This window comes from Podarcis vaucheri (genome assembly GCF_965113315.1).
Source record: "Podarcis vaucheri genome assembly, chromosome: 5".
Taxonomy (NCBI): Eukaryota; Metazoa; Chordata; class Lepidosauria; order Squamata; family Lacertidae; genus Podarcis; species Podarcis vaucheri.
This window is the reverse complement of record NC_138763.1, coordinates 45,171,090-45,193,916: the sequence shown is the minus strand read 5'-3', so window position 1 is coordinate 45,193,916 and position 22,827 is coordinate 45,171,090. Positions and strand designations below refer to the sequence as shown.

The 22,827-nt window shown below is 41.2% G+C and overlaps 1 protein-coding gene across 1 annotated transcript in view; it reads right to left on the bottom strand.

The window, feature by feature from the left end:
• FBXW4 (F-box and WD repeat domain containing 4) overlaps positions 1-22,827 on the bottom strand; it is a 74,755-nt gene that overhangs the window by 7,905 nt on the left and 44,023 nt on the right. The window contains exon 6 of the mRNA XM_082223459.1: positions 10,816-10,881. Coding sequence (XP_082079585.1) covers positions 10,816-10,881 — 66 coding nt within the window. The remainder of the gene's footprint in view (positions 1-10,815; positions 10,882-22,827) is intronic.

The following is a 22,827-nucleotide window of genomic DNA, read 5'->3' as shown; positions in this document are numbered from 1 at the left end:
TGGCTCGAGCAATTCAATCATTCTGCTGCCACCCATTTTCCATAAAGATCACTTTTCAACTTCACACATCATAGAAAGGTTGAATGGCTACTTTTAAGGAAGCCAAGACTCTTCACGTTCAACTCACTGTACCCTCATCCTGGAAAAGCTTTTCTGTTTGCAACACTACAAAGAGACATTTCGACTCTAAACAATGCCCTTGGGAAGAGGCTCTTGTATCTCTTGCTACTACCCAAGCCCCTTCCAAGTGGCACAAGCATCATCTTACTAGGGTGAAGGCTGCAGTTTGACTGCTGAATACACAAGGTCATCTGGCAGGGGGGAATAGAATTTAGTTTGCCAGCAGCTCTCCTGTTTTGTCATAATACCCTTCCTGAAATAGTATTCTAACCACACTGCTAGCACTAGGAAATCAGCAGCACAACCAAGATTAAAAAGGCAGAACAAAATGAGATGACCTGGAAATTCTCCACTGGGTTGCTGTTGTTTTTTACCCAAACCCGGTCTTCCATTATTCAAGCTGGGTTGAGAACAGAGGCCATAAGAAGTATTGTAGCCCTTTCAGGTCCAGCAAATTTAGGAATGAACTATCAGAGGAAGGAACCTATTTCAACAGTGGCAGTGCACTAGAACTGACATGAATTTAAATTTACAAATTAGATGTATCAGAAGCTAATTTTGATGCTGATGAGTTAACACATTCATCTCTCTCTTTTCCAGAAGTTTAGACAAAACAGAAGTGGCTAACCTTTTCAGGTCTAACAGCTGCATCACCAAGCAGACCTCTATTTCATTGCATGCACATGTATTAGAATAAAGTGGGGAACCTTTTTCAGCCCGAGGCCCAGATCCACAGCTTTCCATGGGTCATTTTGCATTTCTGGCAGGTGGATGGGGCCACTCACCTGTGATCTCAGAGTGCTAAGATCTGAGAAAAGCCCCTGTTGCTGGCTTTTACCATCAAGGAGCAAGCACCCTTTAAGTATTTAGACAACAAATCTCCACGCCTGATGTCATATGACTTCAGGTGACTAACAGATGGGAATGATTTGTCCAAAATGGCCTCACAGGCCAAATTCAGAGGCCTGGCAGGCCTAATAAGGCTTGCAAGCCGGGGGCTCCCCACCTACTGATTAAAGCAAACTTGTGCATGATCTTAACCCAGTGTATCATCCATGCACGATCATCTACACTGGTAGAAAAAAACATGCCCAAGGCAGGCTTAATGATGTTGCCAAAATTTGATAGAAATTTTCATGTACAGTTATGTTTGGGCATTGTTCACAGATGTTGTTTGGGTCTCAACAGCCAAATGCTTTGTTTCAATCAACTGCAAACAGCATGCCAACAAAAGTCAGAAACTGGAATGTTCCAGAGCCAATATAGAATTGTGGTACCACTAAGAAATGACTTGGTGCTTAATTTTAACCAGAACTGAATTCGCAAAGGTATTTCCAAGATGGTGTTGCCCAAAATTATTAATTAAAACGAAGCTAGGATTCTCAAAATACTAACAGAAACCTGTGAGTCACAGAAAACTACACAAATGTTTATTCCTGCCACTGCCCACCCTCCAGCCTTAGTTCTCCATTTTGATACATTCCAATTTGTTTTTTAAAAGTCACACTGTTGCTTATGCCTATGATTCGCTAATAATATAGGGACAGAAAACATACATGGTGAGAAGCATAGAAGAATCAGGAGGTGGTCTACTGCTTTTATGAACTCACAGCTAAAAGTTTATTAATAAAGAATCAACAAGTGTTCCTGGACCATTTACAAATGAACCAGAGTGAAAAGAACTTGGAGGTGTAGCCATAACAGGATTCTTGGGCCAAGGCTACTTTTTAAAAAGTTAACGCTGGACAGCACATTGCTTATAATGCTCCCTGTGCCAGCTGGAGGCACGCAAGCCTTTCGCTACAGCAGGGGTGGCAATGATAGCGGTGGTAGCGAGGTTGAAAAAAAAAGCTTTGCCCTCTTTTCTTCTGGTGACTCTGAATTAGCCCACACACACTTTAAAGGTTCCAATAAAGAGATACAATTTCTTTACCTTTCCTGGCTCTGAGACCCTGGACGTTTTTTGTTGTCCGGGTTGTCGTAAGGTTAAGTTCAGAGGATAAACTGACATGCTAGCTATGGGAAAAAGCCAGTTTTCTCAAATAAAGCCACAACGGTGCAAAAGAGACCCCTCTGGGGCTTTTATTTGGGAAAACAAACAGAAATGGCACCAAGCCCTTCTGCTTTACGGGCCAATTTAACTATCAAACCAACTCTCTCCCTCCCAGAGGCAAAGAAGGGAGAGAGACACGGCAATATGACAATGGCAAGAAACATTCAGGGGAGAAAGGACAAAGCAAGCTGTCTGTCTCCTTGTCTTTCTTGTTCAGGGTTCTTTTTCTTAGCACACGTGTGTTCTTGTAAAAACGATTAGATTGCAATTTGTATAACATGGTGACCCCCAAATTCAGACGTTTAACCCCTTTTCTCTGCAAAGAATGTGAAGAATGTCTCAAAGATGGGGGGAATTCGCTCAAATTGGGGGGGCAGTAAGGAAAACCGGCGGGGAGTTGTGTGGGAATAAGCCACTGTATAGCTTCTTTTTGAACAGACAGCACTTTGGAGGTCTCCTTCGGCCGTCAGACAAAAAAAAAAAGGAAAAAGAAAAAGAAAAATGGAGATTCCAAATCAAAACAAAGCCATCTGTTTAAATGAGCCAGCCCAAAGGGTTGGGGGGGGGGAGTGCTGTGTGTGTGTGTCCATCCCACATATAGGTGCTCTTATTTTTTATAGCTTCTGTTGATTCTCTTGCCACCTAGAGGAAAATAAAGATTGTCTTATGACTCATGAGCATGAAACTGATCAGAGACAGAAATCTTCTGGAGGATTTTGTTACAGGTATTGCAAGGTGCTGTTTGAGCACACGAAGGGTCAGACCAGAAGTCAGGAGTATACAAGGTAGATTGAAAGGTAGATGCTGTTGCTTTAACCGTATAAGAACTTCAAATGCAGCAAAAGAGGGCTAAGAACTAAGAAAGTTCAAGTCTACCTAGAACTGATTGTAACCATGGTCCTATGCACATTGACTTTTAAATAAGCTTCACAGAAAATCCACCCAACTTACTTCTAAATAAAGGTGGTTGGGACTGAGATATAACTTGGACTAAAAAGCAAGACACCATGAGAGTTATAAGGTGTGGATAAAACCTCTGGTAAGTCGCAGCAAATGAGGTTCTGAGTAGGGCTTTCAGTAACCAAATTATTAGATTCAGGTAGGTAGCACACAAAAGCTTATACCCAGAACAAACTTAGTTGGTCTCTAAGGTGCTAACGGACAATTTTTATTTTATTTATTTTTATTTCAAATTATTAGAGTTTGACTCTATCCATAAGGCATATTTACACAATCCCCGCCCCCTAAAATGCAAAACACAGACACTAAAGATCTACAAAGTATATTAACCTCTACAAAGTGTACCCAACACTGAGGTCAGACAAGCCCCTCAATATATACCTGGAGAAAAGTCTTACTTGTTCAATTCCTCTTGACTTGGGTATCAATCAGATAAACCCATATGCTGTCCCTCTTAACAGTCAAAAATATTAAGCTTCAGAGGGTGAAAGCGCATTCTGGTTACATGTCAGCACAGAGACAAAAAGGCTTATTTTTAAATTGTGATCTTTGAAAGAGACTGTGCTTCCAAAAGTGAACATCTAAATTCTGATCAAGATTCTTTAGCCAGGAACGTTAATATTGGAAACAACAAAAAATATTTCAGTCTATAGCTTTGAAAAAAGTGTATGTCTTTTGAAGAGACAGCAAGAAGGTAGCTTTCCTCACATCTTCTGGGAGAAGGTTTCAAAGTTTTGGAGCAGTCCCTATAAAAGGCCTGCTCTGACTAGTTAAAGCTTATTTATTTGGTTATATTTCACTAGTTTTATATACCACTTGATTGTAAGAAAACCTTAAAGTAGTTTACAAGAAGAATAAAACAACAAAATTATCAGTAAAAAGAGTTAAAAACTGCTATTTGATTTTTTAAAAAAAATAAAAATAAAGTATAAGCTCAAAGCCAGAATAAATACATGCCAGCATTCCACATGTCTGGATAGGCTTGCCTGAAAAGAAATATTTTTTGCAGACACTGATAAGGTGCCTGCCTGATGTCACTAGGCAGGGAAGCTATGTCATCTACAAGGGAAGCTCCATGTAGACTGCACTATAGCTATCCAGCTTGGAAACTACAGTGGCATGGATCAGCATAGCAAAGTCTGACATTTCTATAAGAGGGAGGAGGGAAAACTTCCTTAAGACCAGAATATAGTAGGAGAGCCTCCTGGCAACACCTCCAACCTGTTTCTTAAGAAGCAGTGGTAGGTCCAGGAGTATTCCCAATATTCTTTAATAAAGGTCTCTGTGATTTATCTTAATTGGGGAATCACAGGCAGGCTAATCTCCTCCACATCCTTGCTATTCCATATCAGCATGAATATATATTGATCTCACTGAACAACTACAGGTAACTTGGTATGTTCTGAATCAATAGTAGGAATGGGGAACATGGGACTATTCAGATGTTGTTGTATTACAGCTTTCATCATCCCTAAACTACTGACCATGCTGACCAATGCTGATGGAATTTAGAGTCCAACAATATCAGGAGGGTCTTATGTTTTCAATCCCTGCTCAATAAAATTGTGGAAAAGGTCTTCATTTTATGGATGCAATGTGTTGTATTCCTCCAGAATCTTCAAGTGAAGCAGATACTAAACCATTTGTTGGTGCAACAAAGATCCCTAAAAGACTACACAAAGTTTGAAAAGTCAGTGTTATGGGTGAAAAAAATGTAAGAAGGGAGATACACACTCCCTTCAACATTAGCCTGGATAATAAGAATGAGGGATATAGCTTATATACAATTAAACAAACAAATGTAATGGGTCAGAAGAGGCAGGCAACTGGATAACTTTGTTGTGAAATTGAGTTTATTCATCTTTCACTGGAATAAGTGTAATGTGCAATTAATTTGTATACAGTATTAGGTGAAATATAAATTGAACAGCACCAATCCAACAAATTCACACATGTCAGAATGTGTGATGCTTAGCGTGGCATTTACACAGGGCTCTCCTCTTTCACTTTGCAGTAATATATTTGACTAGCACTTCAAATCTCAAGTCACTTATTTTAAAATCCCTATTATGAATGAAGCAGTAGGTATTATTGTGAATGTTAATCAAATTAATCCAATTAATCTGGAATGAAGGAGACTGAAAGTACAGGAGAGAATTGTTGAAACGATGTAATTTACAGCAGAGTTGTGAAGTATATTCATTATGTTAAGCATCTCAAGAATTTAATGAAATGTTATGCGTATTATTTTACTGACAAGAAGAAGTGGGGAAAGAAACAACAAACACTGATCGCTCTTTCTCTCACACACACTTTCTCTCTCACACACTTTTAAACTGTACCCAAAAGGACATCAAAAGGACCCTACCTAAGCACTAGAAGGGGTAAGGAAAAAGGCACCAGAGAGGAAAGGAACAGAAAACCCAATTGGATGAGAAGTGAAGGTCTGTGGCTTTCGCTTCACATGTGCTCCCTACCCCTCCTCCCTTTCTTCTTCTTCCTTGGCAAAGATAAATGAAGAAGAAGAAGAAGAAGAAAGCCACAATCTTTGTCCATCCGCCCACCGCTATTACCTAAGGGGGAAGGGACTTTTCCAAATAACCCAAAACCACATGTGCTCAGACACAATAGCTCAAAAGGCAGGCTAGGTAGCGGACCAGCCCACTTTGTACTGCTAACAAGGGGAACCTAATTACAGGAAGAGGTTAAAGAGGGGCAGATAAAAGGGATACAAAATTTCAACATCTGTTGCTATAAAGGGATAAGAAGTGGGGAAAGGCAAAGGTGTCAGTTTGGTGTCAGAGATGGCATGAAGCCAATTTCAAAGAGTTAAAAAGATCGAGAACTGAAGAGGAAAAATTAGAGGGTTCCTTAAAAAAAGCTGTCACAAGTACTTTAAAAAAAAGAGATTATTTAGAAGAGGGAAGAATGTTTGGAAATAGTACAGCTAATTATGACCAGTGTTCACAGGGTCTCTGCAGAGCTGTGGGATCAAGGAGCATGTTAGAGCACAAGAAAAGTCTTATTGGCTCAGGTGAATGGTCCATCCAGCCCAGGACTCAACAGTAGCCAGTTCAGTTATTCACTTGAAGAAGAAAAGCAGGTGTATGCAAGTGTATGCACATGCATATACACACATGTTCACACACTCATTATCCATGCGCTTCTTTTCACCTCCACCTTCTGCTTAAAGACATCTTGCAGAGGGTGCATTGTCATCAATACTGCCATTCATGACTTTGTCAGATTATTGTTTGTTTGTGTGCATTATTATATCCAGTGACAGCGGGATTCAGGAACCAACTGTGAATAGCATCAAAAGTGTTATTTACTGTTTTAAATAACACTGGAAGGAGAAAGTACCCGAAGTTTGTCCAACAGTTTTAAGGCACATGCAAGCTTTGTTTCCCAGTTCCCTATTGGCCACCAATCATCATGCAGGCCTCTCTCCTTGAGCCACATCTTTTGAAAAATACCAGTCTTCTTTATTTACTTTCCTCCAGAATGCATTTTGTGTACCTGACACATATTTCCCTCCTCGGAGACAGTAACCAGGACTTTTATAGTACTGAGGCCACAATACGAAAGTTTAGAACAGTTCTGTTGCAATACTGGATATTTATAGCAAGCTGCTGATTTTACCTAGGCCAAACAAACAGCTATCTAAACATATCACCCAGATTTTTCTGGGCAATATCCCTATTTTGCTTTCCTGTAGAGCAGATAAGAGAAAGTGGACCCAGAACAAGTGACAATGGCAAACATCTTACACAGATGTCAGTGGCAGAGGTGGGGGCAGAAATATGGATCTGAACACATAGTCCAGCGTACTACCACTACAACATAGTCCCAAAAGTGGTGAGCTGCATGGGTAAATAGAAACATTCAGAAGCAGCATCTGTTTCCCATCCCCCTGAGGGTGGGAGCCCTCCAAGCTCCACTAAGATTCTGTGCTATGTTTGGTGTCCAAGCAGCATGGCATAGCTTTTCACACATCCAAAGTGTTAGAAACACAGGGTCAGGAAAAAAAGCAAAGGTCATCCCATCACCAACCAAGTAAAGTCACAAACAGAAACCACACCTTTGGTGTAATTCTGTGGCATGTTCCAACTTCTTGAGCCAATGCACCAGAAAGAGAGGCACCCAAACATCTTTCTGGGAAAACAACACCCAAATGGACCACCATAGTTCAGCTAAAAGATGAGCAGCAAAAGGGCTTTGGAAAGAAACAACTACTAAGGTAGCAGAATCCATTTGGCCACAGTCAAGCCAACATTAGATTAGAGGGGAAAGAGAGGGGTCAGCCTGGAATGTGCCTGCTTCCTTGGTCTCAGTTCTGGGATCTTTAGTAAAGCTCTGCAGCTGGATCACAATGATCAGCAATACAACAGTGTCCTGTGGCCCCGTGAGGGCAAAGGAGAGAGACTTGAATACGAAATAGAGAATGTGCTACTGCACAGACATATGTTTATCTACCTAGAACAGCCAAAGCAGAAAAAGGAGGTACAAGGGACTTGTCAGCAAGAGTGGGGAAAAGATATAGGGAGAGGTATGTGACAAAGAGATGTGCAGCTGAATGGGCAAGAAGGTTACAGAATATTGATAGGAGCAGCAGAGGAAGGAAAGAGAAAACATGACACTTGAAAGATTAAAATTGTGAAGAAGCACAAGGCTGTTTGGAGAGGGAGGGAGGAAAGAAGGGGGGGGGAGGCCAGTATTGAGGTGGTAAATGAGCCAGGAGCAGGAGGGCTATAAATAATAAAGAAAATATTCAAACACTTAAGCTATACAAAATGAGTTGGGAGGGGGAATCTATCAATTGTTTGCTTACTACATATAGCATTCCAGAGTGCAAGTAAGCCAGGCAGGTCCAAAGTATGTTTCGGGGGCCTAATCTGGCCCACTGTAGCAGTTTATTTCCTGGGGTAAAATCCTTAAAAAAGCTCAACAACTTTGGTCAGCCGCATGTTCACTTCCTCAGATCTGGCCCTCTTGGGAAAAAGTTTGGACACCCCTGAAGTAAGTTACAGAAGTATTTATGGACTTGCAGGTATTCAGCAGTGACTCTTTTGGACAGTGTGAGGGCTAGCTACATTGGTGGGTCCAGAAGAGAACACAAACTCACAAAAAATAACCCTTGGCTGGAAAAAGCAATGCAGTAACAGAACAAAAATTAAAATACCAGTAGGGAGAAACACTGCTGGTCCTTCTCCTCCATAATTGCCCAAATTCCACCAACTACCACTTCTCGTGAGAAGTTGCCCAACCAACTACAGTCTTCCGATTAACCTGTATATGTGAGAGACCCAAATTGTGTAGACTTTTGCTCCTCCCTCCATGTGCGGCCTGAGATGGGCAGCCCAGTGGCACAGTGCATTCCACTAAAAACAAGTGAAAAGGGAGGAATCCGTGACACTCAGCAGCCACTGTAGGTAATTTCCCATTGGCTGGATGGTTCCAGGCTTTAGCTCTGCCTGTCAGTCAGGCTTTTGCCTTATTGAAAGATCAAACTCCATCCTGCCTGTTCATTACCTTAATCCTATTTTCTACATAGCTTTATTATCTCTAGAGGCTTCCTTGGGAAAGGCAGAAAAGGTGACACAGCCACTCCTCACTTGCTCCTCGGTGCTGCTTCTATTTGAGGTAAGCCAGGAGAAGTTCATGGGCAAGGAGGATGGGGACAGAAAAAGCCAAAGCAGCCCTCATTCTTCCTGTAGTCTAAGCACAGGAACCACATTACACGTAATTCACCAAGCACAGAGACTGTTAATCAGCAAACCCACATTGCTATTTTATTGAACAACAGAACAACAAATCTTATTATCAGCACTGCTCTGGCAGACTGGAAGAATTGCAAAAGGGGTTAAATCTAGCAAGTCAGGACACAAATTTACAGATGGTGAAATGAGGCAAAGAGGCAATGATGCAAAAACACCATGCCCAAACTTATAGGGTGAGTTGTTTGTGTCAGATCCTCCCAGGTCCATCTAACTGTTTATTAAATACATTCTTTACTCTGTAACTTATCAATTGTGACCTGAATGTGGAAGTAATCACTGTGAAAGTAGTCCCCACCTGGGAGTTTTTCTTCTGAAGGGCGACAACCTTATAAATGAAGAACAGTGTTTAGACTATAGCAGTGAGGATGCCAATACATGGGGATACCAGTGAGTTCTGTTCAGAAGCTACAGTTAGTTAAAAATACAGCTATACTTGTATTAACTGGGGCCCAAAATACAGAACATACCATGTCAGTATTTAAAGAGCTGTGCGGTCTATTATTATTATTATTATTATTATTATTATTATTATTATTATTAATAAAATACAGCTATGCTTGTATTAACTGGGGCCCAAAATACAGAATATACCATGTCAGTATTTAAAAAGCTGTGCGGTCTATTATTATTATTAATAATAATAATAAAATACAGCTATGCTTGTATTAACTGGGGCCCAAAATACAGAATATACCATGTCAGTATTTAAAAAGCTGTGCGGTCTATTATTATTATTATTATTATTATTATTATTATTAATAATAATAATAATAATAATAATAATAATTAATTATTCACTTCATTTATATACTGCTTTATATTTTAAAGAAAAAAATCTCAAAGCCTTTTACAACCTGCACTAAAACATCAAATAAAACAATCCAGAATAAAACATTACAGAAGAAAGTCCAAAGCAACATAGTTAACAGGAAACTAAAATATTATCTTAAAGATTTCAAAATAAAACATTATGAAGGGGGTTGAACTACAGAATGCACGTTCAGTGTAGCAAAGATAACAACAACAAAATCTTAAACATTTCAAAATAAAATATTACTAAAGGAAGTCAGATATAAATTGCATGCTTCATATAATTAGCAGGAGAATAAAATATTATCATAAGCATAGTCTACCAGTCCTTTTCCAAACACAATTTGAAGTGCTGGTTTTAACCTAACTGGCTTGAGACCAGGGTATCTACCTGGACCTGCCTGGACGTAAATATCGGTCTCTGAGGTCCTGATTCAAATTCTCCCACCTGAAATAAGTAAGATGCTGTTGACCAGAGATAGGGCCTTTTCACTTGTGGCTTTCATCGATTCCAGATATTTGTTTGCAGTGCCAGGTGAAATCCTTTTTTTATTTGCCTTGGCCTTATATTACGTTTGAATTTTATTGCTGTAAATGAGTGGTGGAGTTCTGGAATTCTTACTGGTTTCAAAGGCTAAATGATTACCAATTAAAAAAATGAATCCAGGAATAGATAATCTAATCTCTAGCAAGAAGGAAAATGCAAGGCTAAAGTCAATTGTCCTACCTTGTCAATAAAACACAAAAAGAAATGGGCATAAGTTGCTAGAAGACAGATGAGAATCAAAATTTGGAAACAAGCCCAAATTACTTTTAAAAAAACCAAAACTCTGTTCAATAGAAGAATTTGCATAGACAAAGTATGAAAATATATTCATTGGTGTGTGTGTGCAAAGAAGTATACAAACATATCTGATGCAAGATCCAGAGATCAATGAATAAGCTGAACTAGATGACTTCAAGTCTTGGCTACTTCTGAGTTAATGGTACACATTAATTTTCAACTACAGTCAGGTCTTAGAAAGTTTCCATAAGTATTCATCCCACAGGCAGATTTTTCTATTCACTGCCACAACTGTAAGAGAGTCTTACCTCCCCAAGTCCCAGATTCTCAAAGGTGAGGTATGTCCACAGCAAGCTGTTCCAGTCACAAATGAACTGTCAATCAAGAAAGAAAAAACAAAACATTATTAGCCATCCTCTTTGTACCATTACTAAATATTTGTGTGACCACAAGCAGATGAAATACACAGGGGCCAGATGCCGAAACATTTGAGAGATGTAATGCATGAACTTCCATGCCCTGAAACCACAGCAGTAAAAAGCAAAGTGCGCAAGCTGGAATAGAGTCTGCAATGGGGCTGCGGTTCAAGTCAAGGCATTGGACTAGGAAACATGGAAAGGTGTTCTTTTAACACGAGCTCTGGTGCAACTCTAAACATTGTTCAAGTTTATAGTCTCAAGATAGTAATATAACCAGAAAAACTAAATGCCTCCCATCGTGACAATGCCAGTATAAACAGATGATTCCCAGCTCCCTAAGCCATTTTCTTTAAATGAAGGAAAGGAGGAGCATTTTTCTGCAAAATCTATTTCAAGACAAACCATCCTACACCTACATACATAATGAACTGGCTCACATGATGTGCTAAGCCAAACCTTTGCTTTGCAAGACTGCACAAACATGTGGACTCCCAGAGAGTTGCACTCAGTCACTAGGTTCCTCCTGTCCTTTTAGCTGCCTTGCTGCATATCATACAAACAAGAACTTGTGGTTCAGTTCTCTCCTCACTAACTACGAGCTGAAACCAAGAGCAAATATTGGCTAAAATTGATGGTTAGTGAGGAGAGAGTGTAACCACAAGCTCCAGTTCAGACAACATGCTAAGCCAAAGCTTTGGATACCTGCTTAGAACAACTCAGCAACAATCAGGACCAGGGAGGAACAAAGGGGCTGCAACCGCCTCTTAAGAGCCCACAACTCTGTGTGGTCTTGCTAAGCCAATGTTTGGCTGAGCACATCGTGTGAACCAATGTAATACCTTTCTCCAATTTGCTGCACTGTTAGTGCTGATCCATGTTGCCTATGTAGGAAGATTACTGCAGCACACAGTCAGAATTATTAAATTAAAAGCTCTTAGAGCTCCTTAGGCAGGTTGAACGAAGTACAAAGCTAAAGGTATCAGTGCAACTGCAGTCATAACGGCTGCTTCATCCCCCATTTTTGTAGTGTTGTAAGTGTCCAACTGCCCTTTTCAGTTGGACATCTGGATCAGAAGATTGTCTCTTGGAGTGGCTTCATAAACATATTTACAGTAATCACACACAAACAAACACAAAAGCAGCAACTCCCTAGTCTCACCCCAAGTCCCATAGCTTCTTGCTGAAATCCTGCAACTTTTCAGACTGAACATGTCCTGGTTCTTTTGTTGCTGTTCTGCTTCCCACTCCACCCTGCTTTTCTTCTGTTGCACTATAGTGTAAGAGCGCCCTTTAGAAGGCAATTAATGTGGCAACATCAAGGAAATTCTGCAGAACAATAAATAATGAGCATGGTCTAACACTATGACATACTGCAGAATACACTTGGCAAAAAACAACAACGAAACACCAGTCGAGAGGGCCCTGAGATCGCTGTTCTTCCTTTCCATGGCATCTAGCTTACAGGTGTTAGATCTTCTTGAAAACCAACAATGTTGCTGTTGACGCTTCAGGATTTGTGGGCAAGGAATTCAAGGACTCTCTGGTTGGTTGGTTGGTGGGTGGGTGGGTGGGCTGGCTGGCTGGCTTCCTTCCTTCCTTCCTTCCTTCCTTCCTTCCTTCCTTCCTTCAATGTGCCAACCAGAGTTAGTTTTTTCTTAGCTAATTCCCTGGACTGTGGCACAGAACAGCCTAGAACCCTATAAATGTGATATTAGTTTCTCTGACACTATCTGGTCTAGGTTTTATGCTGCTGAGAAACCCTTCTTTTCACACATATATATCATAAACATAATAAAATTTATGGACTTAATGTCATCCTTCGCTGGCTTAGATGGCATATAATGTCTCATTGGATGTCCTCCTTGGAATGGCACCACTTGTTCGTCAATTCTAATGTTTTCACATGGCACAAAGCATTGTGGGAGAGTGTTGGTAAACATCCCACAGGTTTTGCATGGGGGAAGCCTGTCTCTCACACTGGTTGCTCCGCATTGAAGCTGATCATCAAATCCCAGGCCTTAACTGACTTTTGAAGAAGGCCAGTCTGGAAGTGTTGGTCTGGAAGTGTTGAGGGCAACCCTTAACAGCACATTTCGCATAGAACTTTTTGTGAATAGAGGAAAGCGGCCCTCTCAAGGTCATTGACTGAGAGCTGTCATTAAGTCTGCCACTTGTCAAAGTAAGAGTCCTAGGTGCTTGCAAACATATGCAGATCCATCTGGGGGTTCGGTAACCCCAAAAGCAATCAGTAAACTTTGTACGAAATGATAGTTTGATTAAAAAAATAAACTGTTTTGCTGGGTCAGAAGAAATGTTTCAGCTGCAGAAAAATGCTTTTTTAAAAATCAGGTTTGTACAAGGTTCTTGTAAACATGTGGAGTACTATTGAACCCCATGTCATTTGTGGTAATGGTAAGGAAAGTGAATGATTCACCCAATATGAAAATAGTCAAAATAATGGGTGGTATTCAACTATATTTTACTCAGAATAGACACATTGAAATTCATGAACATGTCTATGTTACGTCCATTGATTTCAAGAGGTCTCCCCTGAGTAAAATTTGATGACTATTATTCAATTTTCCCCACTCTATATGTGCTTTTCTCACACAAAATGGACAGAATAGGTTATGAGGTAAGTAGCTGTTGACATGACAAGTAACTAATGAATCAAGAGCATCTGACAAGGCTGCTTTCACCCCATCGCCTTACAAACATAGTTCTTCATTTTCTCTGTCATTCCAACAGAGATAAATTTGTAACCGCCAACCATAAGAGTAAAGCCATAGATTTTTAACTAAACTGAGGAGAACCCTAAAATATCACATGGCAATTAATTGCTCACCAGGAATAAGGAGTTGTGGAATACAAAAAAAAAGCGTTATTGTGCTTGGCCCCACTGTTGATGGAGGGTTAAAAGCCAGAAGAAAGTGATTGATTTCTGTCTATCAACCAGCTAGCAGGTTCCCTTGAGGTCCAACTGAAGGGCCAAGTTGCTGACCTGATGCCCATGATAAGAATCTGCTCCACTCCTCACAGGCTATCAAAGGTGAGATGTCAGAACACTGACAAGCTCTTAATATGGAAACGTGAAATATAAATATTTTGAAATAAAAAAAATTAAGGATAGAGCACCATATCAACTGATACACGTTTCAAAGTCGGCAAGCAATCTTCAGCAGCCCAGAACTACAAAGTGAGGTGCTGGGTTTTTGTCTCTTTCCCCCCTTTACCATAAGCCATTAGTAAATAGTAATGCCAATTACTGTGGTCAGAAACATAATAGCAGCTTGGAAATCACTGAAGTGGGCAATTGGGTTTTAAAGGTTTTTGCTCCCTCTCCCCCTTGCTCTGTCTATACAGGCATACAGATCTTTCAGAAGAAGTATGCAGCACCCCTCCAGAGACTGCACAGGTCTAAATTAGCATCAAGGTATGCCAATAAGAAAGGAGAAGTGGGTGGAGATCACCAGCACTAATCCCCGCCACTCTGCTGGTACAGCCTCCAAGCCAGTCTGTGGTAGAGATTAGAAATTTCTCGGCAGTTGACTTCCACATTGCTCCCTAGCTTTGCACCACTTCCCTCTAGCTAAACAGATCCTGACCCACTAATGTACCCTGCCAACCTAGTGCAGAAAAGGGTCTGTAGGAAATCTCATAATTGGAATGTTTCTATCGTTGAGGTTAAAGAGACTGGTGCCATTTCATGCACATTCAATTCTAAAATTATGGCTTTGTTACTATTTTTTGAGAGCATAAAGGGGCTATCCACATTTTCAACTTTCTAGCTACTTTAAATGAATTCAAATCTCCATGGCCTGATGAGCTGCATCCAAGGGTACTAAAGGAGCTTTTGGGTGCAATTTCAGAGCCTTTGTCTATGATCTTTGAGAATTCTTGAAGAACAGGTGAGGTCCCTACAGACTGGAGACGGGAAAATGTTGTCCCCATCTTCAAAAAGGGGGGAAAGGAAGACCCAGGTAACTACTGACTGGTGAGCTTGACATCAACACCAGGGAAGGTCCTAGAGCAGACAATTACAGTGGTGCCTCGCAAGACGAAAATAATTTGTTCCGCGAGTCTTTTCGTCTTGCGATGTTTTTCGTCTTGCGAAGCACGGTCCGTCGCAACTGTGCCTCTTCAAGCGGCTTTAAAAAAAAAGCGCAAGACATTTTCATCTTGCGAAGCAAGCCCATAGGGAAATTCATCTAGCGAGGCAACGCAAAAATGGAAAACCCTTTCGTCTAGCGAGTTTTTCGTCTTGCAAGGCATTCGTCTTGCGGGGCACCACTGTAAACAGTTTGTGTGTGAACACTTGGGAAAAGATGTTGTGATTACTAAGACCCAGCATGGGTTTTTCAAAAACAAGTCATGCCAGACGAATATAATTTCTTTTTCTTTTTCTTTTTCTTTTGTACAATTACAAGCTTAGAGGATCAGGGGAATGCTATGGATGCAGTGTATCTCAATTTCAGTCAGGCTTTTGAAAAATTCCCCCTGGTATTTTTGTGGAGAAGCTGGTAAAATATGGACTAGACTAGGTAACTGTTAGGTGGATTTGTAGCTTGCTGGCTGGCCAAACCCAAAGATTGCTCACTAACATTTCCTTGGCATCCTGGAAAACAGTAGCAAGTGAGGTGACACAGGGTACTGTCCTGGGCCCGTTGTTGTACAACGTCTTTATAAGAGACTTGGATGAAGGACTTGAGTGAATGCTCAACACACCTGCAGATAACACTAACAAAATGAATTTCAATAGAGACAAATGTCAGGTTTAACACTTAGGCAGGCTGCACAAACATAAGATGGGGAACACCTGGCTTGCCAGTGGTAAACGTGAGCATATTACACCCATCCTGGCCTGACTGCACTGGCTGCCAATTAGTTTCTGGGCTGAATTCAAGTTCTGATTTTGACCTATAAAGCCTTAAATGATTCAAGACTACAATACCTCAAGGGCCGCCTCTCCCCATATGAACCAATACAACTATTACAGCTCTAGAACAGTGCACTATAGGATAAGCCAGGCCGACAGAAACAGGCAAATTGTTCATTGTTTGCCATAAAAGGAAAATAAAGATTAAAGTTGCCACTTGTATATATTCTCAGCATTGATGTAGATGAACCCCAGACAACCAAAAGCACCCAAAATATAGCACATGCACTGCAGGTATCACACTTTATTTCCAGGTACCAAGACCACCTCCAGGTTGTCAGTTGTTTTAGAACTAAGGCTTAATGTGCTACCCTGTCTCTTGCATCTGCATCCAAATTAACCATGTTTCAGTTCTTTTCCATTTTATCCCATAATTCTACCCATTCTACTCTGTTAACCCAACACTTTCCACCAAGTCCTCCACTGCTCTTTGCATATGGGACTCCAGAATCTGGCTGCATCACACAAGCTTCTATCTCTGTTCTCCTCTCCCGCCTATCCCCACACCCTTTAAACTGGATGTTATCATCCCATTTTGGAAATTATTCTATATGAAGGATCATCGAACCAAGAAACAAAGAACCTATTACTTAGCAAGAGCCCAGCAGCTGGGAAATGGGGGGTACGGCAAAGGGGGCTGAGGGCGGTCTCGTTGGGACAAAGAGTCTGGGCGTCAGGGAGGAATGAACCCAAGTGTCATAAAGAAACAAGGGGAGGAACTGAGCGCACAGAGAGAGGAGACCAAAGAGAAGGACACTTTTCCTGAGCCTCTTTCAACCCCAGAGCTGGGCTAGCCACATAGACCCAAACTGGTGCAGCCTTTGAGTCCGCACCGACACGCTCTGGCAAGGGCGGCCACCAAAGCTGTCAAATCCTTCACCAACTTGCCCATCAATTGCATTCAGCTCTTCCCGACCCACATTGGCATTTTAATTACTGTTGGGTAAACTAATTTGTCCAAATGAAGGCAACTCGGCCTAATAGAATATGCAGGCTCCCTGACCTCTGACAGGCAATGACACAGGATACAAAAGGAGGCAGAGGAAAGCTTTTTTTTAATCAGAGCCTTATTACTCTCTATTACTCCAATTAGTCAAGCTCCAGTGCTCTGAATTGGGGGGGAAATTGCAATTAAATCAATTTTTGATGGTCTGGAAGTGGGTTACCGAACCGCCTGGCCTGTGAATAACTGATATTATAGCAGCAAAGGTCAAAGTCTTTGTCGGCACCTGTGGGCCCCCCGCCTTTCCTGCCTCTTCCTCCTCATTGCTCCTGCGCTCCTGCTAAAGCAAATCATTAGAACATGTCACGTCTTATCGTGGCTGCCACCAGCCCCGCTAACCTAATCAGTTGACATCATTATAGAAGGTAACTCCTGCAGTCTGAATTTAGTGCTAAGGTCACACAAACTTACTGCGTCCCCCCTGCTGGAGGGTGATGGGAGGAGGGGCCCCAACAGTAGCAACATTGTAAAGGGCAGGAGGGAGGTGGACATTGCACAGCGGATGGTCCTAAGCTGAATCTACAAAACGTCATGGAGTATATCCAACTGTACACACATATCCAGAGATGACTGGATGGTGAGAGAATGTTCTTCTCTCCCAGGAAACATCACCCAACAAATTAAACTATCAGCAGTTTAGTTTTAATTGACCAGTTCCAGGTCTCTATATATCACGCATGAGCATGGATGGAAATCAAACAATTAAAAGTCAGCAAGTGGGTCTGACAGAATTCAACAGAACACCCACCCACACCGCACACCGCCATATTTAACTGGTTATAACAAGCACTGTCTTGAGACCCTGCCAAAATTTAGACCAGTTATAACACATGCAGCAGAAGGAGGTAGCGGTAGAATGGACTGTACCAGTTCAGGCTGTGGGGAGAGGATACCATTTCTGAATTCTCAGCCTTGTAAAAACACACATACAAACGCTGCAACTTAAAAACACATACACACTGCGGAGACAGGTTCTAGCTGAGCCTGGACCCTGCTGGACTACTCGCAAGGAATTTATTTGTTTTTAACAGGGAGAATACAGAAATGTAATCCAAAGACTGTTTCTAAGACAGTCTCCAGCCTGAAGTGGTACAGTCCATTCTACTGCCACCACATTCTCGCACAAGTGTAGAATCCTCCTTGGGATTCAAACAGGGAATGAAACTAGACGTTAGATGGGAATCATTGTATTCCCCACCCCATGTTTCTCCCATAATGCAAATGGAGTGCCTACAGAGGAAAATCAGCAAGCAAAAGAAAAGGCGTACATAATTATCCCTTAGCATCTAATTCTCACCATTCGCTTTGCCTTAACTTTTTTATTTGATATTCTTGGTACAGGCTACTTCTGAAATATTTATTTAAAATTATTCATAGCCCACTCTATTTCCAAAAAGGTATTCCAGAGCAATTTCAATAATCGAGACAAGAATGATATTTTAAAGTTTTTAAAAATCTTATTTCGTCCGCCAAGTTTTCCTGGAGACTGAGTCTTAATTTTTATTATCATTTTTTTACACTGTTCAGCTTTATTTGTCATATACTGCTGTGTATTTTCATCTAGCTTTTATTGAATGTTTTGCTCAATTTTGTATTTAAATTGAATGTTGTATTTTAATTGTTCTATGTAAACTGCTTAAATATTTTAATTACATTAAGTGGCTTTACAAAATAAAAATATAAAAAACACTCAAATAAGAAAACCAAATAAAAATAAACATCAGTAAGAGCAGTAAAATTTCATCGGAACAATGAAACAACAAAACACCAAAAGGTCCGGGTAAAAAAGTAGGTATTTAAAGGTAAAGGGACCCCTGACCATTAGGCCCAGTCGTGGCCGACTCTGGGGTTGCAGTGCTCATCTCGCTTTACTGGCCGAGGGAGCCGGCGTACAGCTTCCGGGTCATGTGGCCAGCATGACTAAGCCGCTTCTGGCAAACCAAAGCAGCGCACGGAAACGCAGTTTACTTTCCTGCTGGAGCGGTACCTATTTATCTACTTGCACTTTAACGTGCTTTAGAACTGCTAGGTTGGCAGGAGCAGGGACCGAGCAACAGGAGCTCACCCCGTTGCGGGGATTCGAACTGCCGACCTTCTAATCGGCAAGTCCTAGGCTCTGTGGTTTAACCCACAGCGCCACCCGCGTTCCTAGTAGGTCTTTAGGTGGCACCAAAAATTCACAATAGTAAGAAACCGGCCTTATTTGGAAAGGGAGGGAATTCCATAAGCAGGATGCTTGTAGTGGAAATGCCCTCTGCCATGTCACCACACGCTGAATCTCAGGTCCTGATGTGCCACACCATACCGAGTATATAGGCATGTGGCACTTGCAGACGTGCTTCCCCAACAGATCCAGTAGCGACATCCAACTCTGTACATATTTTAACAATTTCACAAAGCAATCACCTTTGAAATGTGAAAAGTCTCCACGGAGCATTTGTACATGGGAGTGTTTTTGAGCAGGAGCAGTGGGTTTAAAGCAATCCTGCAGTGCATATGGAGAGCACACACTTTGCATAAAGAAGGTCCCAGGCTCAAACTCGGGTGTCTTCATTTATAAGGATAAGGCAGCAGGTGATGAGAAAGCCCTCTGCCTTAGACCGCAAAGAAACACTGCTTTTGGGAGTAATACTGGGCTAGTTGAACAAATAATTTCACCTGGTATGAGCTTCTTATAAATCAGGAACCAAGACTCACCAGAACAGCAGCTTCCTATAGGACACAGTTGGCAGGATGAGGGGGTACCTTAGGCAGAAGTGATCAACTTTTTTCTCCAGGACATCTCATTGTGGTGAGTGCACCATGATTATACAGTTCATACTGGTCCCTGCCAACCATTGGGAAATAGTAGCGACCAGCTTTATCTGAAGCACCACACACACTGGATTAGGGCTATTTGAAATACTGAAATTAGACTCTCAGTTCCTGAATTAAACCCATATGGAAAAGTGCTTGGTTTAAATTTTGCAAACCAGAAAGTGTACAGAATCCAACTCTCTAAACTGCCTTCCCCCATTAAAAAAGTCCTTTGGAATCCAAGTTCATCCAACTTTAAATCCCTACATGTTGATTCTTTATCCATTATTTTATTTCTGAATATAGAGCCCTTTGATGATCACTGAATTCTGCCTGCAAAAGCTTTGACGCATCATTTTATATTTGCTTGATCAGCAGATTGTAGATGAACTTACCACATGGCTTATTTTTCCAGCTCTCAAATCTGTCTCATTACATTGTTCTGCACGTTCAATCCATTTCTGTGCAGCTTAGTGCCTAAAAGCATAGTATATTTAAAATACAATATGTAAAACAAATAAATAAAATTAATGTATCAAAACGAACAGCACAGATGAAAGCAAGTGACACCATCCCCCTAAAGAATTGTAAAATAAAATATTAGCTTGCTTTTATAATGCCAGGAAGGGGCTCGGTTTTTGGGCTTGAGATGGAATACCATTCCAAAAAAGAGGTACTACCACCAAGAAGACACTGTCCCTACTAAACATCAACCTGGTTTCTGGGAAGGAAAGTACCTGGAGATATTGATGTGCAGGGAGGTGCATAAAGGAGAAGACAACCTTCTTAGTTAGCCTGGACCCAGACCACTTAGGGCTTTAAGTATCAATGCCACTGATGCTTTGTTAGGGGGTGGCTCAGGAGGTTTGAGCAGTGGGTTTTTTAAAAAATAAAAAAAACCTTAAGATTTTCATTTTACGTTGCTTCCAGAACTGCTAGACAAGCTGCAAAGCATAATGCTGGTGATGCCCTAATGACCCACAATTGTAATTTGCTCAAATTCCCAAATTTACATATATAAATATAAGTGCATATGCATATTTTATGCAAAAATTGTACCATGGGCTTGTGCCCTGAATCTTTTAAGATAATGCCTCTGCAAGCACCACTTAACATCAACATAAAATGCCCAAGCAACCAGTGCCAGTTAATAGCCACACTGCTCCATTCTGAACCAGCAGGATCTTTTGAGTTGTCTTCAATAGCAGTCTAGAATTCTGCATTTTAACAACGATCCAATCTGTAGCTTGCAAAGGCATCCATTACAGGGATGAACTTTGTTGTGAGTCTAAAACACCACTATGAATTCCTTAGAATCATGATGGGGAGCCTGTGGCCTTTCTGATGTGGTTGGACTCCAACTGCCATCATTCCTAAACACGGGCCATGCTGGCTAGGGATGAAGGAAGCTGGAGCCCAGCAATATCTGGAGACCCACAAATTCCCCAGCCCTGGTTAAGAGAAAGGACAAGATACAAATGTGATACATTAATCTTATTACTACCCCAGCTCTGTATCCATGTTGTTCTAGCTCTACCTGGTCTTTCCTCCTTGCTGCCCTGCCTAAGTCTCAACAGCTACAGTACTGTCCTTTGCCTTCTCTGCAACCCTGCCTCTTCCCTGGCTTTGCTGGTGGCCCCAAATACCAAACAACCGTTCCTACTTGTAGAGAAGCCAATCAAACTCTTTAAAATATACCTGCCAAGTATTTAATGCTAATTTATTACCAAAAAGTAGAAGCGAATAGGAAAGTCCATCATATTAGCAGAGTTATGGGCAATTAGCATATTAGCCACTGCTCAAAAAATCTTTACATACACAGATATATGCACTATGATGCTATTTTCATAGATCTCCGCCAGCCTGAGAGTGAATGGCTCTCTGGGTATGCATCATAAATTGTAAACAGAAGAGCTACAGAACAACTTCGCCTGGTCCCTTCAGGTCCTGCAATGGAGACATTTGATGTGCAGAGAGAACAAATTTTGAGCAAGGAGATGTGTATATTTCCAGGATTTACAGTATTCCCCCACCAGCACCAAAGGAGGAAATGGTAGGGACCACTAACGACAGAAGCACAGGAAGATACCAATAATTCATGTGTGCGCCGTTTCCCACCCTGGTTGGAAAATTGGCCCCTGGGAAGTGGGTGATTGCATTTCACACCAAGGAAAGCATTGTGAGTTCTGGGGAAAGCCATAATTCTGGACACGAGATTTGAACAAAGATGGCTCACAGTGAAGGCTGGGTTGAAGGCTAGGGCCAGTTGCGTCACTGTTCCAAGTCTGGTTTATGGATGAAAAGCACCATCTTCAGTCTCTGGCAAACATACTGCTTTTGTGTATGAAAATTTGCTCAACCCAAATCTTTTACAGCAGGGCTGGGGGATAAATCCCAGAAGTCCAATTGCCCAAGGACCTAAAAACGCAACCTGGTTTATAGGAGTTCAAAACATTTATTCAGCCCATTCCAGGCCTCCAGACTAAATGGATTAGAGCCACCTATTTCACCAGGTTAAGAAAATCAAGTATTAAGCATACAGCAAGAATGGCAACTTGTGGCCATCCAGATGTTGTCTGACTCCAACTCCTATCAGCCAAAGTAGTTAGGATGGTCAACAAGCAGGGATGATGGAACAACATTTGAAGGATCACAAATTCTCCATTTCTGCCTATTACCTGACTATTTCTATAAGTCCAATGGTGGGCAGCTTGTGATGCCTTTCAACACAGAGTGTTTTGTTTTTGCAGGCCATTATATTTTGTGAGAATTATAAATGTCAGAGTTTGATTTTTGAGAGGCAGTATAATTGAATAGAAATGATGGCAATCGACTTTAAAATCCAGAGGCAGGTCCCAGATCCCAAATTTAAATATAAAAGTTTTTAAAATCCAGCAAGTTATAGATTTCCAGTATGTCACAACTGCTTGCTGGGTATGAATTGCAGCACAAAGTCAGTCATTTGATGTCACTAAAATGTCTGCAGCAGTTCTCTGTATTGAAGGAATCTTTTCCCACCCCACCCACTAGTCTGATACAAAATGTAGGAAGCCAGACTGTGCCCTGCTTTGTAAAGCAGAAACAGGTGAGCACATTGGGGATACTTAAACATTTAATTCATATTCAGCAGTTCTCTGGCTATTATGCTGTTTCTTGTTTGCCTGTG